The sequence below is a fragment of the Bactrocera dorsalis genome, chromosome 5 (assembly GCF_023373825.1).
Source record: "Bactrocera dorsalis isolate Fly_Bdor chromosome 5, ASM2337382v1, whole genome shotgun sequence".
NCBI lineage: Eukaryota > Metazoa > Arthropoda > Insecta > Diptera > Tephritidae > Bactrocera > Bactrocera dorsalis.
The window spans coordinates 17,574,412-17,591,320 of NC_064307.1; the positions used below are offsets into that span (position 1 = coordinate 17,574,412).

At 35.0% G+C, this 16,909-nt stretch overlaps 1 protein-coding gene across 1 annotated transcript; it reads left to right on the forward strand.

Moving 5' to 3' along the window:
- The first annotated feature begins 1,799 nt into the window (after positions 1-1,799).
- LOC105234067 (protein lin-28 homolog) lies at positions 1,800-16,580 on the forward strand. The gene is made up of 5 exons (XM_011216292.4): positions 1,800-2,272; positions 3,928-4,361; positions 15,349-15,467; positions 15,567-15,860; positions 15,954-16,580. Exons 2-5 carry the CDS (start codon positions 4,118-4,120, stop codon positions 16,026-16,028), a joined length of 732 nt encoding a protein of 243 aa, XP_011214594.2. The 5' UTR covers positions 1,800-2,272; positions 3,928-4,117; the 3' UTR covers positions 16,029-16,580.
- Positions 16,581-16,909: the final 329 nt, after the last annotated feature.

Sequence of the window (16,909 nt, forward strand, 5' to 3'; positions counted from 1 at the left end):
ACTTATTCCCACAATAATAATTTGAAGTTATTCGTCGACCTCTTCAACTGATAAAAATATTAAAAAGTGCAACATATGCTTGCTTGAAAATCGTCAGGCAAGTATTAGAGAGATGACCAGAGAGCTTGATATCCCTCGCGAGTCCGTTTGAATGATTTTTGTGCATATTTTGGGTATGAAACTCGTTCTTGCTCAAAAGTAGTAGTCGAATTTAAAGCCAATAACGCAATGAATACTATCGATCAACCACCGTATATACTAGATTTGGCTCTGTGTGATGATTTTTTCTTGTTGAGCAGTCTTTAATTGCCGTTCCGGAGAAGCCGTTTTCAGTTGATAAAACAAAGGCCATTAGGCCATGCCGAAAAGTGCTTATGAAAAATGTTTCGAGAACATGGTGGGGATTACCATGAAGGTCTTTTTTGTCAAATACCATATTTGTACTTAAGCTGTAGAAACTGTTTCAAAGGCGAGTACTTATGTACTACCTTGGACTAGCTGGTTTATGATGAAAAGTGGTTAAAGGAACTGCCAGAAGTCTCCAAATCACACCAGAACTTTACGAACCGCTGTATATAAAAATGTATGTACATATATCAATTCTGTACGTACTTAAGTCATCAAATCTCAACGAGGATATGATGCCGATGATTATGATGAGTAAGTTTTTCCCTTTATACCAATGACCACATTTCAATCAACTGCAAGAAAGGTGTAACTTTCCATTTCATCGCAATTGGAAACCCCAAAGGCAGACACCATGAAAATAGAAAATTACACCTTGTCTTGTTGCTTACTCAGCAAAATTCTGTGGCTGATGGCACACACCAAGCCTTCATCACTCTCTTCCTTTCGCTCACTCTCTCTCACTCTGCTACCCTCCCTGACAGCCACTAAATAGCTACATCAACAAACTACTGCAAGCGCGTAGACAAATTAACGTCTAGCTTAGATAAATCATAGCAAGGCTAACGTCATATAGGGGTTGACTTAGAGATGCATGCATGCCAGGCACGTTCGTAACGCCACAGCGACCTAGCCGAAAATCTATTACAAAAGTACACACCAACACACCTACACACATATTTATACGAACTAGCATGTTGATTTCGCCTCGCTTCGTTGGCTGCGACGTAGATAAATGCACGCACAGCGAATTCGAGGCAAATCTGTATGAGCGATCGCTCGCTGTAGCTGTGTGAGTGTGTGTGTGTGCACTTCTGGATGTTAGTGTGTGCGATTATGTGTCGGCAATGTTGAGCGCTGGGCGAATATCTAGCGGAAAGATTACTAAAATGTTTGTGTGAGTGTTGGTATATTTTGTAAGTCCATAGCCGAGCTGCGTAGTTTCATAAATACAAATCTACACACACATACATGCATATATACAAACATATATGGTATCTGTGTTAGATATGTATTGTTGTATTTGTGATTTTGCGCTGTCGACGCCAACAGCGGCAGCGATATCAACGCGCTCACCTTCATACCTACTACATGCCCACATGCATACTACACACGCACACACACACGCACACATACAAGTAATTGTGCTAATCGAAGCATAGGACGACGAGTACTTGGGACCGCATAGCCAAATGTTGATTTGGAATTCTATTTGATATTGCTTGTTGTTAGTGTTTTCAAATTTCGGCTACTCCACGCCGTCATTTATATGTATGTATGTGTGTGTGTGACAGCGACGACACACAGCGTATTTGATGGCAGCAAGCACCACTACCAACACACACACACACATTTCTACAAGGCATTTTATTGGGATTTTCTAGTTTGGCATTTTCTAGTCAATCGTCAGTCGTGGAGTAAGCGTCATCATAGTTCGTCATTATTGCGTTTTGGTTTTGTTGTTTTTATTGCTATTGCTACGCTCTTTCTTTCAACATTTTTTCGGCGTTTTTTGTTATTGTAGTGACGTTTTCGCTTGGCTTAGCTATTTAATTTGGAGTTATTTGAAAAGGTTGTTGTTGCTGTTGTCGTTCTTGTTCTACCACTTGCGTATCGGAGCGCATGTAAACGGCGCGATGTTTGAATAAAAATTTTCGGGCTTCCTGGAAATCGTACAACGCGACCATGCGTCAGTTTTGAAGTGTTTGTCCGTCGTGTCGGTGTGTCGTTGAAACTAGGCGGAAACCGGATTTCTTAGTCATTGATAAAAAGAAAGAAATAGCAACAACAAACAACAACTATTTAATAAGTAGAGTCAGCGCAGTGGCCAAGTGGAGTGCAGACGATCACCGAATTGATGAAACAAGTAAATGCCTCGAACGAAGTGATAAAAAACAAACGGATTGCAAAAAGAATAAAAAATATGAGTTCGAAAATTAAATAATAACTTTAATTGATTGAAAATAAAATTCTAGTTCGAAAATTAGTTTATAATTATTTTTGATTATTTTCGAAGAAAAATTAAAGAAAGAGTTATACAAAAAATTAAAAAAAATAATAAAAGGAATTTATACACATTTAAAAAACTGTCGAAGCAAACGTAAAAAATATCAATAAATATTTTGAAATTTATTAAATTTTTTGAACATTTAAAAAACAATAAAAAATATGAAAAAATATTTTAAAATTTATTAACTTTTTTATATTTAGAATACTGTCGAAATAATAAAAAAAATGTATTAAAATATATTGAAACTAAAATTAACAGGTTTGAAGAGCATTAAAATTTATTTTAATGATTAAAAATAATCATTTCAATGTTCGTCTGCTTATTAAGAACTTAATTGAGTTAAAAATATTATATAAAATAAAAACAAAATTAAAAAATAAAAGAGAATAAAATAAAATAAAATAAAAAAAAAATAAAAGAGAATAAAATAAAATTAAATAAAATAAAATAAAATAAAATAAATCAAAATAACATAAAACAAAAATAAATAAATTTAAAAAAAAAAAAATATTAAAAAAAAAATATTCATATAAAAATTAAAATAAAATTTTGACGGATTTTTTTAAATTTTTTTTATATAAAAAATGTGCAATATTTAACTCAATTACAAAACAAAAAATTTAAACTGAATACAAAATTATTTTAAAAAATAATAATAATTTTCTAATATTGAAAAAGCGTTTTAAACGGTCTGAAATCAGTTTAAAAAAGCTTTATAATGATACATTTTGAAAAATAAACAATAATATAATAAATTAATGCAAAATCTTCAAAAATATTTTTTTTTTAATTCTAAAAAATAAATATTTTCTTTATAAAATTTAAGAAAAATATATTTTAATGTTTTTCTCTTGCAAAGAACTTGAAATGAAGCAAAATTAGTAAAAATTATTGACATAAAAATTTAACGTTAAATTGTTTAGCAAAAATAATTAAAAAATTTTAAAAATATTTATACGGAATTTTTCTTTTTAATATTTAAAAAAAATTAAACATCTATTTTTAAAAAAAATAAATAAAAACAAAAAAATATATAAAAAAATTATATAATATTAAAAAAAAAAATTAAAATAAAATTTAACTAAAATATATTTAAAAAACTACTGAAAGTTTTTATTTTTAATATTAAAAAATTAATTTTACGAAAAAATAAATATTTTAATATTTTTCATATAAAAAGAATTGAAATGTATTAAAAATATTCAAACAAGTGTTTTTTATACAATATTAAACGATATAAAATAAAATAAATATTTAATTTTAAAGTATTGAAAAAAAATTAATATAAATACATAATTTTATAATATTGAAAAAATAATAAAAGTAAATTTTATAAAACTAAAAAAATAAATTAAAAAAAAATATTTAATTTTCTAATATTGAAAGAAGAATAAAAATTTTTATTTATAATACAAAAACATTTAAAACAGTTTTGAACTTGAAATTTTTTTCTCAAAATAATTAAATTTTTGTTTTCAAAATAATAATTTTTTTTTTCAAAATTATTCCAGCAGCAAAAAAATAAAAACATTTAGTTTTATCTCAAAAAAAACAGAATAAAAACACTTTAATATTTCAAAACAAAAAAAACAAAAAGAACATTCTGTGATGCAAATCTAGTCATATATGCCGTTAAATATGAGAAATCCACATGAATTCAACACAAAAACAAACGCATAAAACTTACTAAAGTACCTCAGTATGCAACAAACAACCAGCGCTAATAGCCAAACTACTATCAACAACAACAACACCAGCATCACTAATAACAACACCAGCACAAACACAACCAATACAGCAGGCAGCACAACTGCAGCTGCATCAACAAAACCAAATAATAATAATAATCTTAATAGACGAAGAAAGCCACAAGAAAAAATGGCACAACAACAGCAGCATGCTGAGCAAAGCGATACGTCGCCGCCTGTTGACAACAAAAACAAAGGTGAATAACATTTCTACATCAAATACAATAACACTTTTTGTCTTTACTCACACTTACTTGTTATAAATGATAAAAAATGCGAGGTAAAAAACAAAAACAAAAAACCAGTTAATAGTTCCCCAGCGTTTTTATTGGTTAGCCATTAACTGTGATTTCGTTTGGCCAACCAGCCGTAAGCAAATTCGATTTTCGCAATAATATCAATTCGTTTTTTATTGGCACCGAATTGAAGTGAGAGTGTGTGTATATATGTCTGTATGTATGTGTTACATGTACATGGCTGAAAAAATGAAGTTAAAACACTCGCAGTATTATTATAAAAATTTGCCAACTTCAACCCTCTGTTGCATTATTTTGATCAAACCAACATTTATGCATTTGATTGTTCGTATATAAGCACATCGGGTGGTTTTCCAGTTCAACTGCATTTTAGGGGGTGAGGGTTGAAGCTGCAATTAGCACCACATGCAATTTATAGTATCCACCTCCCTTGCCCATAAATGCTTATATACAAGCATATGGTGCACCTATGAATTTAACGATCTAATCATAAGCCCTAGTTCTAGGAAGGGCTATTCAAAGTTTTATAGTTTTGAGATAATCGAAATGATGCGTACGTATCAAGATCCAGTATTCGTATACAGATCCCAGATCGATCAGCATTTGTTGATCGAATTATTTTTCATAAGCAAGTATAGGTTCCTTGTATCAACAGATGGAGGATCCATTTAATACCAGTTGAAGTTTCGTTTGTCAACACTTTTTACGAAGTTTAATAGAGGCTTGTTATACATATAACTCTGGTACTGCATCTTTGGACTGCATAGCTTCTAGTTATCTAAGTCGAGTTCTAGATAAAACCGGACAGAGGTGGAGGAATTGTTCCAAAATGCCTACGTCACTTCACTTTCTTTGTTTGCCATTAATCGTAGCGCACATAGAGCTCACATGTGTTGACAGTTAGTTAGGACCCGCAGCTTTACCCTATAATATTTTACTATCAATTTAGCTGCTTCTTGGCGAAAAAGGGCGTATAAAAAACTCAGGACGATATCTCAAAAATTGTGGAACTAGTTTGTTTTTATAAAGACGGGACATAGGTAAACCGACCCAGCATGTTTATCGTGTCTCCGACATTTCCTTCTGGGTATTATTCTCGCACTTGCTTTCGGAGTGAGGTATAACCGGATATCACACAATTTCGTCTAACCAATATGTGCACTATAAAGTCAACGATGAGGTCGAACCCGCAGAGGTGATCCAGTGTCCGTTGACCAGGGCATATTAAAATTATGGAGGGAACACTTCGAGAGCCTGCCGAAAGGGAGTGAACTGTACGTAGCAGCCGATGACATCGATATCTTTGACCACAACAACCGCGCCGATTCTTCAGACTGGATAAGGAAGCGAAGCAAATGAGTCTGCTAGTGAACGAGGGCAGGACCAAATAACTCCTGTCATCAAACAAAACGTTGTCGCTGTCGCGGCTTGGTTCCCACGTCACTGTAGAGAGTCATAAGAACCAATATTCACAGCAACAACAATGTCAGCCTCGAAGTCCAGCGCAGAATAACTGTTGCCAACAGGCACTACATTTGAATGAGCAAGTCCTCGCTCAAAGAACAAAGACCAAACTCCACAAGTCACTCATCATCCCCGACTTGCTATACATATGGTGCAGAAGTATGGACGATGTCAATATCTGATGAGTCGGTATTATGAGTTTTCGGGAGAAAGGTTCTGCGGAATGTTTATGGTCGTTTGCGCATTAGCAGTCGATGGAACAATAAGCTGTATGAGATATACGACGGCATTGATATAATTCAGCGAATTATGAGACAACGATTATACTAGCTGGGTCATGTCGTCCAATTGGAGGAAAACACTCCAGCTCTGAAAGTATTCGAAGCAGTACCCACCGGGGAAAGCAGAGGAAGAGGAAGACTTCCACTCCATTGGAAAGACCAGATGGAGAAGGACTTGGCTACACTTGCAATATCTAATTGGCGCCAAATAGCGATAAGTAAAAACGACTGGCGCGGTCGCCGTTAACTCGGCTATAAAGAGAAAGAAGTAGGACGAAAAATATTATATTGAGTATATGTGGGCTAAGAAAGTTTGTAGACCGATCCGTTGGTGGCAGACAACATTATTTCGTGCTCAGGAACAGATATGCACTTAAATTCAATTAAAAAATTATTGTGGGAGCTCGGGAGTCCACGGTCATTTATTTTCGTCTACTAATAATTTTTTCTGATTAAATGATGGTTGGGAATATAGCAGAAATATAACACCTCCGAGGACTTCGAAATTTTTGTCAGCGGTTTATAAAAAAGAAAGAGTGGACCCAATCTGGTAACAAAAACTGTAATTGCCAGTTATTTAGAAGAAAGTTAGTCTAAAAACGAACACATTCCGAAGCTTAGTGCACCAGAGCCGAATAGGCTCGAAAAATGGATTGTAAAAAGAATTCCAGTAGTCGTAGACGCTAAGTAAAATATTTTTCTCTCACTTCCAACTGCAGATCGTCTTAAGAAATGTGGAAATGGCTTAAAAATTTTACGCTTCCATAATTAAAGCGGTTGCATGCATAATCAGAGTGAATTCATGCAAATGAGGAATACACACATACTTAGATACGTGTAACGTCATAGTTACCAGCAGCCCAAAAAAAAGAAGACAATTAAAACTTATATTTATGTAAATTTACATTACAGAAGGATTTACAGCAGATGCACTGCGAGCAGCCAACCGGTTTCATGCTCTCAAGGATATTTGTAAGGATATATATATATATATATAAGGATATTTGTAAGGATATAAATATGTATTTATGTATGCTTAGGAGAATATGAAGTTGCAAGACAATTCAGGTTTCTTGTAAGATTTCAAGTTGTATGGGAAAGGAAAGTGAGTTAGCAGAGCTGTTAGACTAATTTGAATGTATGTATGTTTGTATGTGTATGGAAAATACTTAAAGTTTTTGGCGAGTGTATGGCAATGAATGCTTAAAGTAATGTAAAGTGATATCTTCACCACATAATTCAAAATAAATATAGCGATGAATTGCTTATAATTAACCGCTGAGCAAGCAAAAAGTAAGCGTTGCCATGGCGGATATAAATGTAAAAGGAAATGAAGAAAACATACATGATTGCAACACCCGCTGAGAAATTCGTAGTCCTTTAAATATTTATATGAATGTTTGTTTGTAGTACGTACTTAAAGGACATATCTATAAATACATACACATGCAGTCAAATATTCACAGCGAAAGAAGTGCGTATATTAAATGACTGCTGACAATTATGAAATCGACGCAGCGCGAAGGAGTGGGAAATTGCCAGACTTGGATATGAATAATGTAGAAAAATTATTCAACGTTATTTTCGGCTACACCGTAGCTATAATACCCTTTACAGGTGCACATCCACAAGTACATAATATAAGAAAAATATTTTTATGATGATTTTCAACAGTAAATTTGTATGGCAGCTATATGCTATAGTGGCCTGATCTGAACAATATGTTCGGAAATTGTAAGGTTCCCTTGGGAAATAATTGGTACAAAATTTCGTTAAAATATCTTGTTAAATAAAAAAGCTGTTCATAGAAGAACTTGATTTTGAACGGTCAGTTTGTATGGCAGCTATATGCTATAGTAATCCGATATCGGCGATTTCTACACTTGAATAGCCTCTTGCGACGAAAAGAATGTATGCAAAATTTCAGATCGATACCTCAAATACTGAACGACTTAATAAGCCCTGTTCGGAGTATAAAAATACTAAATTTTGTATAGCAGCTATATGTTATAGTTGTCTGATCTGAACAATTTCATTGAATATTGTAGCGATAACTTTGATAATAATCCGTGTCACATTTGGTGAAGATATCTCGTCAAATAAACAAGTTTCCCTTGCAAGGAATTGATTTTGATCGTTCCCTTTGTATGGCAGCTATATCTTAAAGTGGTCCGATCTCAACAATTTGTTCGGAAATTGTAGCGCTGTCTTACATAATAACAGACACCAAATTGCGTAAAGATATACTTTCAAATAAAAAAGTTTTCCATACAAGAACTTGATGTTGTTCGGTGAGTTTATATGGCAGCTATATGCTGTAGTCAACCTATATCGCCAGTTTCGACAATTGAGTAGTTTTTTTAAAGAGAAAATCATGTATACAAAATTTCGGAACGATATCTTAGACATGAGCTACTTTATATGCTGTATTGAGGGTATAACAAATACATAGAGAAGAATAAAGAATCCAATAAGCATTCACGCAAAGAGCGTGTGAATACTTCACTTTACAATTGAATTGTAGCACCACAACAAAAGCAAAACAACAAGAACAAAAATAAAATTCCCATTTTTGAATGACTCTTTTAAAAAGTATGAGTACTTGTGGTGTGTGATTATTTTTAAGTCAGAAAGAAATAAGGCGCCCAAATTGTGGAGTCGTTCACCCGCCCTTTATGTGGGTTAGTAGATAAGATAGGGATACCAACATACAAATATACACATATGCATACGAAAATGCACACAAATGTACAAAAACACATACATGTAAGCACACATACATACATACATATATTTATTTAAGAAATTCACATAAATATATTTATAGGTTTTCCCTCAATGAATGTCATTTGAAATAACTTTGACTGCGTATATGTGTGTTTGTATGTCCGTCTGTATGTGTGTACAACTATTTTTATACTTCAACTTTGAAATATGATATTTACCGTACATAGCAAGCAAAAATATGTCCGAATAATGTATGTGGCTTGTCCAAAGTTTTCATTCATAAAAATTAGTATTTATTGTGCGCGTATATGTTTGTAGACACATACATATATACTTACGTACAGTATATACTTAAACAAATAGCAGACAAAGCACTAACAGATAACAGATTGATTGTACTGATATGAGCAAATGTACGGACTCTTGCTTTTGTCACAGACAGTAAAATATTATATTACGCATAATTCGAAAAAGTTAATGAGGGGCAGTAAATACACCCTTGGGGTTTCGAAATTTACATATTAAAAATTAGGAATGTTTCGGTTCCTTGGAGTTAACAGGTTTATATGTTTAGATAAAAGGAGGAAACTAAGGTCCAAATATAAGTTTCGGGGATATGTTATTGTGGTTCAGGTTAGTTCTTGTAGCAACTGTATAAAAACTAAGGCACTTCATGTTTGATAATATTCTTATAAACAAGTTTAAGTAAGCACCTGAATTCATCTTGGTGCTGCATATAATATCATGGGCAGCCATCGCTTTTGCTATTAAAGGCTGGAACGCATTCAACCTCTATTGACCATCATTCTCGATAGAAAATTTGTTTGCTTAGCCCTAAGTTCCAGATACTTCAGCTGCAGTTTAAGTAAAAATATCATGAATCTGGAGAACTATATCATATCATCAAATTTAATCCGGACTTTTTTTAATATATTTCTTAACGAATATATAAAAACAGGCTGTGGAAATGAGAGCATGTTAATGCTTAATCCAATTTTCATTCACTTGTTAGCCTCGGCTGGGAAGATCGATCTTCAGTGTTTCCGCCGAACTTTCTTTCTTTTCGGTTTCAGATCACTTTGGTATCACCATTGACTAGTTTGTTGTACACGTTCAACGTCATACTCGTAAACCACGTCTCGTCAGCAGTATTTATAGAGATTTCCTCAGCTACGTTGTCAAGCATCTGTGTTACGATGTGTGTTGCGATCTCTACTTATCGTCAGTTTTGCAAAAGATTCAAGTATAATGGTACAAGTCTAGCATTGATCCACTTCATATCCAAAACATTAACCAAAATGTGTTGAGCTTATTCATGAGCGATGTTGAGATCCTATGGTATGTATATCTTTGATGTCAACACGATGATTCTCAAGCTCTGATTCTTTAACTTTATCGATGCTATGGAGATCAAACTTCACACGAAAAAAAAATATATATAACAATCTAGAAAAAATAGTCTATCAGTTCGATTGTGACCAAATGATATTTAGTTTTAGAGATCTCATCAGTTGAGACTTGTAACTTAACCCATCTAAGTTTTTTAATATGACTCCAAAAGGCTCATTCCAGATGTTTCTGCAGATGGAATTCGACTAGGCAAACAAAAATAGGAACTTCCTTCACAAACTTACCGATCCAAACGAGGTTAGATCTATGAAAGTACAGCCCTTGGCTGGATAAATTTAGGGTCAATTCCGTGACGAAGAACCGACTGTTGTGGGAATTGGCGAGTGTATGATATACATCCTACGCATACACATTTGACACCCCTCTCTCCAAATTGAACCTTACCATTCCAACGGGGTCTTGATTTTGGTTGCAATATTCTTTATGTATTGAACTTCTTCCCAGAACAGGTTAGCTCTCCCTTATTTTAAATGAACACAGATTTCTGCAACTGTCCTTCAAATAGTTTTATATACTGTAATAGCAAACCAATGTCTAATTGTGCAACATTAAGACTGACAACAATTTGTTTTGAGATCAGAAATTCTCATTTTTGATCTTCCGGCCTTACTTCATGAATATCCATTTCATTAATGAAGCCATTTTCGGTGATTTTATGATATATTATATAAGGAAACACAAGTACTAAATCAGTTCAGATTGTCTGAAGGACTTAGATGCGAAGATATTCGTGATCAGAAGCTTGGGGTTCTCAAGATTTCTTTTAATAATTTTTGGAGGTTTTTACTGTAAGATCACCTCAATAAGTAAATCATAAAATCCTGAAAGGGTAGGCCTGTTCTGAGTCAAAATCAGAGTTAGACCAATATTTACGAAGACTTTTTTCAAAAATTACTATTTTATTTTCTTAAAATCGTGTAAAGTTTAGGTTGGGTTAGGTTAGTGTGTAGACCAATGCGCCACGCATAGACCAGTATTGGCCCTTTGCGATACCAGTTGGAGTTGAGTTACTAGGTCCATGAGGAGTAGTCATTCTGCACTTGACGCGGATTTTAAGATACTCTTTGGCCTCACTATCAATGCCTCATCCAGTGTATCGTACCATGGGTTCCACAGATGCTTACAGCGTGGTCTTGCCAATGCGGGACAAGTGCACAAGAGATGCTCAATTGTTTCCCTGGTGTCTCACTGTAAACATTTTCTCCAATCTTCTCGAACTATCAGTATCATTCTACGGGCGTGTGTTTTCACCAGACAGTAACCAGTAAGTATTCTGATCATGATCCTGCAGTCTCTTCTATCGCTTAAGGATGCCGATAGGAATTTTGTGTACTTCCAATCTACCGTTTTCACATGACAATTTCAGCTCTGCACCCAGGTAGTTCGTTTGATTTGATTTTATTTTTTGTATACGCCTGCCGTATAAATTTTTAGAGCATTAAATCCATAGCTAATGATTACGGGTTCGTGTACGTATTTTTCAACAATCCTTCCAGTGTTTGGACTGGAACGATATAAAACGATTTAATCGACCAGTGCTTGACCCTAGAGATATCTATTGGAAAACGGCGGAAGCAAAGTTGTGGCAAGAACTTTTCATCTCATTCTCAATCTCAATGCTTTGCTCTCTCATAGGTTTCTTTCTTCAGTTTTGCATCACCACAAAAGATCGTATTGTTCCCATATAACTACAACCTATACTGATTTTTTATGTATTAGATGATATGATGATGGTTTATATCTTTCAATCATAATCTAGAAAAACTGGCCTCCATACCAACAACAAATGAGCAAATCAAAATTAATAAATCCGTAAAAAAATAAGAAACTGCTTTATTTGATTTAAGTAGAGCATTTCTATTGCAACAGCTCTATCTATTTGCCCAATTTCCACCCTTTCGAAAGCGTTTGTTGCCTTCAAACCGGTTGGCAGCTGAAAACTTGCTCTTAATATGTAAAATCAAAGCTTACGAATCCAAAACATTTCCCTAACTAAACCAAAGCAACTGAAATTCCAAACATTCTCTCTGCTTTATGTGAATATGGAATGTTGCAAGACGGAGTAAACAGCAGCAAGGATTCTTTCTCCTTGCTAAACGTGTTCTATTCAACGCATAATGTCAGTTAGATCAATGCTGAGATGTCAGGTAGCCGACAGTGGAATAACAAAGGAGAAAAATGTGCAAGGATAACACTCGTCTTCGTCCACGTACACAAACAAGCAAATAAGCAGCGCCTTTGGCATATTTCATTTCGCTTTATTGTTGTTATTGTTGTCATATACTTATATCTACATAATAGGATACTCAGCTACCTGTATTGTAGCTCCTTATTTGATGAAATATAATTACAAATTTCTTCTATTGTAGTTTTAATTATTCTACAGTTTTGTTCTGATAATGCGTTTTGGGTATACATACTAACTCATGCATTAGTATTTGACAGATCACGTGGGATTAGGTGTCAAAAAGATGCTCAGTATGCTTTGACATTTCATCATGAATAGACTTACTAACGAGCAACGCTTGCAAATCATTGAATTTTATTACCAAAATCAGTGTTCGGTTCGAAATGTGTTTCGCGCGCGTGTTTTGTTCAGCGATGAGGCTCATTTCTGGTTGAATGGCTACGTAAATAAGCAAAATTGCCGCATTTGGGGTGAAGAGCAACCAGAAGCCGTTCAAGAACTGCCCATGCATCCCGAAAAATGCACTGTTTGGTGTGGTTTGTACGCTGGTGGAATCATTGGACCGTATTTTTTCAAAGATGCTGTTGGACGCAACGTTACGGTGAATGGCGATCGCTATCGTTCGATGCTAACAAACTTTTTGTTGCCAAAAATGGAAGAACTGAACTTGGTTGACATGTGGTTTCAACAAGATGGCGCTACATGCCACACAGCTCGCGATTCTATGGCCATTTTGAGGGAAAACTTCGGACAACAATTCATCTCAAGAAATGGACCCGTAAGTTGGCCACCAAGATCATGCGATTTAACGCCTTTAGACTATTTTTTGTGGGGCTACGTCAAGTCTAAAGTCTACAGAAATAAGCCAGCAACTATTCCAGCTTTGGAAGACAACATTTCCGAAGAAATTCGGGCTATTCCGGCCGAAATGCTCGAAAAAGTTGCAAAAATTGGACTTTTATGGACCTAAGACGCAGCCGCGGCAACATTTAAATGAAATTATCTTCATAAATTTTATGCGTTTTTTTTTGATGTTATGGGTATACATACTATATATCTAGATTCATATCTATAAATATGTATAAGTATTATATTTATTCTTTGTAGCAGATCGAGAGTAATTAGCTGAAGGAAAGCAAGCTTAATGCTCTAGCTAATGAACTCATCCACTCCTGAGTGTCCAATCAACGAGCTCAAAGGCAGAAGGGCCGCTTGGCTATCGGAATGAAGTGCATACCTCTTTGAAGGAAGCTGCACTTCGAAGCACAACATCTACTGCCGCCTTGATGACAGCCACATCTGCCTAAACGACGCTATAGTGGTCTGGCAGTCTGAAACTAGAATTGATGAAGAGTTTCCTACAGAAGGCTCCACCAACAATATACCGTTCCTCTTAACTTCGATCCATCTCTGAAAAACCTCACAGAATTTCTTCCTTCACAGCTTCACTTCACCATCAAATCTTTCGTAGGTTTGTGAACAGAAAAGGAACTACCAGGACATGATTTCGGGATGCAGGGATCTAGATTGTATTGAGTGAAATCAAAGTAGTGTAGAATTAAAGTATGTTCATTCTTACCTAAGTCTGACAGGTGCCTTTGCCGCTAAGCACCTACCAATTAGCTTCAAAATGGCAACAAATTACTGAATAGAAGGGTATATATTTAACCTAAATTTGATCATTATAACTATGCTTAATAAACCAATAGTACCGCTACAAAAAAAAACCCTAGTTCATTACCCAACGCCGGTATAAATTACCAGTACCAGTTTCATATGCTCTTTCCGGCAAAAAAGGGATTTTATCTCGAAATACAAACCAAATATGATGAATATCAGAGGCGGTAAATATTCATGGTTGGTTGGAAAGTTCATGAGACTCTTGATATCCGCTGCCCAGAAACAATTTTGATGTTTTTTACGGATAACCGAATATCGTAGGCCTTTTGAAGTCTTATACAATTTTTTCAGTATCTAGTCTACTCTGCTCTGGAGCTATTGAATATTTGTTTCGAAGAAAACTAACTGCTCTCATAAAGTAGACTTCTCCCTTCTGAGATGAATTGAGTTATCAATAAATCATTAGAAAATAATATGAAAGATGCTTATCTCCGATCTCGGAGATATTTGAGCAAGTTATGAATTGAACTGAATGCCATTGGATCCATTTTGTCAAATAGGGATCACATAGCTTCGCTAGCACCCAGCAATATATTAGACTCTATCATTATCCCCAGCATTTAGGTAAGATTTTGGTATTTAGGAGAGGGTATAATAGATTTAAGGTCGCGATGCATTCCTCGTTTATCAACCTAAGTTCCGAAATGCGAATAATGATTCTGAGGTCAACTTCGAGATGCTATTTTATAAAGCAATATTCGATAATTGAACAATGTCATGTTGAAGACTCGACTTTTCAATTATGTGTGAAGGCACTGTAACCAAGCCTTCTCTTAAATATGTCAATTCTAGGACTAAGTTGTTTATAACAAATAGATGGCTGACTTCCAAAAATCATTGGATAATGGCTCTAAGTATAAGTATTCCAATTTGTTCCTAGACTGTTCCGACTTTTTGAGAATATTCTCCGGGTTGTTAGTTATTAGTGTATTTTAAATTTTTCTTCGTTACTGAAGTCTGATTTTCTAATCTAATTATTGAGGAGGTTATTTGATATTTAGGATCGCCAAAGTTCCCAATAACCCTTTCCAAATCCGAAAAATGTTAGACACTTGAATTAAGAGATCTTCAAACTCAGTGAAAAGCATCTCAAAGATTACTTTTCTACCCATGAATTTTAATACTTTAATACTTTTCTGCATATATTCTAAAGCATTCTTCTACATTTATCTTTCAGATTCCAATCTGATAGAAACGGGTTGTACGCGTTATGGCAAGTGCAAGTGGTTCAATGTGGCCAAAGGTTGGGGCTTCATTACACCACACGATGGCGGACAGGAAGTGTTTGTGCATCAGGTAAATTATCTCAATACCTCCACGCTTCCACACATTTATCTTTCAATGCCATTTCTTTTCATTACCATTTACATAACGACTCCACGTCAACTGTCACAGAGTGTCATACAAATGTCCGGCTTTCGGTCGCTGGGCGAGCAAGAGGAAGTCGAATTCGAGTGCCAACTAACCGAGCGCGGCCTGGAGGCGACACGTGTGAGCGGCAGCAAAGGACTCGACTGCACGGGCAGCACCTTTCGACCGCGCACGAAGAAGCGACGACGCGTACGCTGCTATAATTGCGGTAAATTTGCTAATCACATTGCCTCGATGTGCCCGCAGGAACCGCAACCCAAGCGCTGTCATATATGCAAATCCGAAGCGCATTTCTTTGCCGATTGTCCGATGCGGCAGGTGAGTGCAGCGGCGACAGAAAACCCATTTAAAACAACAACAAAAACGTATTTTAATTAAATTTCTTTCCCCTCCCGCCGGTCATTTGTACAGGAATCAACTGCGAGTGCTGAGTCGGCGCCAATATCTAATGACGATAAGAGCCAGTGCGAGGATGCAGCCACGTGAGAGTGACAGATGGGCAGTGGCCGTGGGAATGCAATAGAAGGACAAAGAATTACCTCAACATTTCTCCGTTTAAGTTGCTCGCCGTTGCAGTGCGCTTTAATTTACCACCGTTCGCCGCCATTTTGAAGTATTTGCTTGGACCAATTGAATGGCTCCTTGGCTGAAGAATGCTTAGTACAAACTTGAAGAACTACTACATTTTTACACACACATATACATACAAATATATATACATATATATAAATTAAGTGAACATTAATGCTTAGTTCAAAAGACATTTTTATGCAAAAAAATTATAAAATGATTATTTATTTTAAGTATCCTTCAGGTATCATATACTATAAATTACTATCGACCTAGTTTTTTCTTTAGTGTAAACGTATATATTATATAATATTTACTTAAGCTCAATGAAGCAAGCATTTGCATGCAATTAAATGTACAATCACAATGCCATTTTTAAGAGTACTTAGATTTTAGGGAAAACTGTACAACCTACTACCTCGAAAATACATGCTGCATTACATTATGTATTTAGTTGTAAGTATATATTTACACAAATAATATATAAAAAATATTTTTATAATAAATTTTATGGTACAAAGCATAACGGTAAAATATTTTAATGGTACTTACGATGTACTTAGTCCTGCCATAAATTTTGTTACAAAGCTTACAATGCGTAAATCGCGAACAAATTAAAAAAAAAATGTTCACTGCTGAAGAGGCTTCAAAACGACAAAATCTATGCAAAAACTTCCAAAGACACTAAAAATGTTATTCCAAGGGTCACAATCCAGTCTCCGTAATATTTTAGCGAGAGATCCGCTGTACAGACGTGACAGCTCTTCACTTTTGTGAAAAAGGGTTAAAACTGGGCA

Excerpts from the sequence above, each read along its gene's own strand:
- LOC105234067 (XM_011216292.4), top strand. The coding sequence starts at position 4,118 with ATGCAACAAACAACCAGCGCTAATAGCCAAACTACTATCAACAACAAC. Across the intron at positions 4,362-15,348 it reads TGTTGACAACAAAAACAAAG|ATTCCAATCTGATAGAAACG; the intron begins GTGAATAACATT and ends TTTATCTTTCAG. Across the intron at positions 15,861-15,953 it reads CCGATTGTCCGATGCGGCAG|GAATCAACTGCGAGTGCTGA; the intron begins GTGAGTGCAGCG and ends TCATTTGTACAG.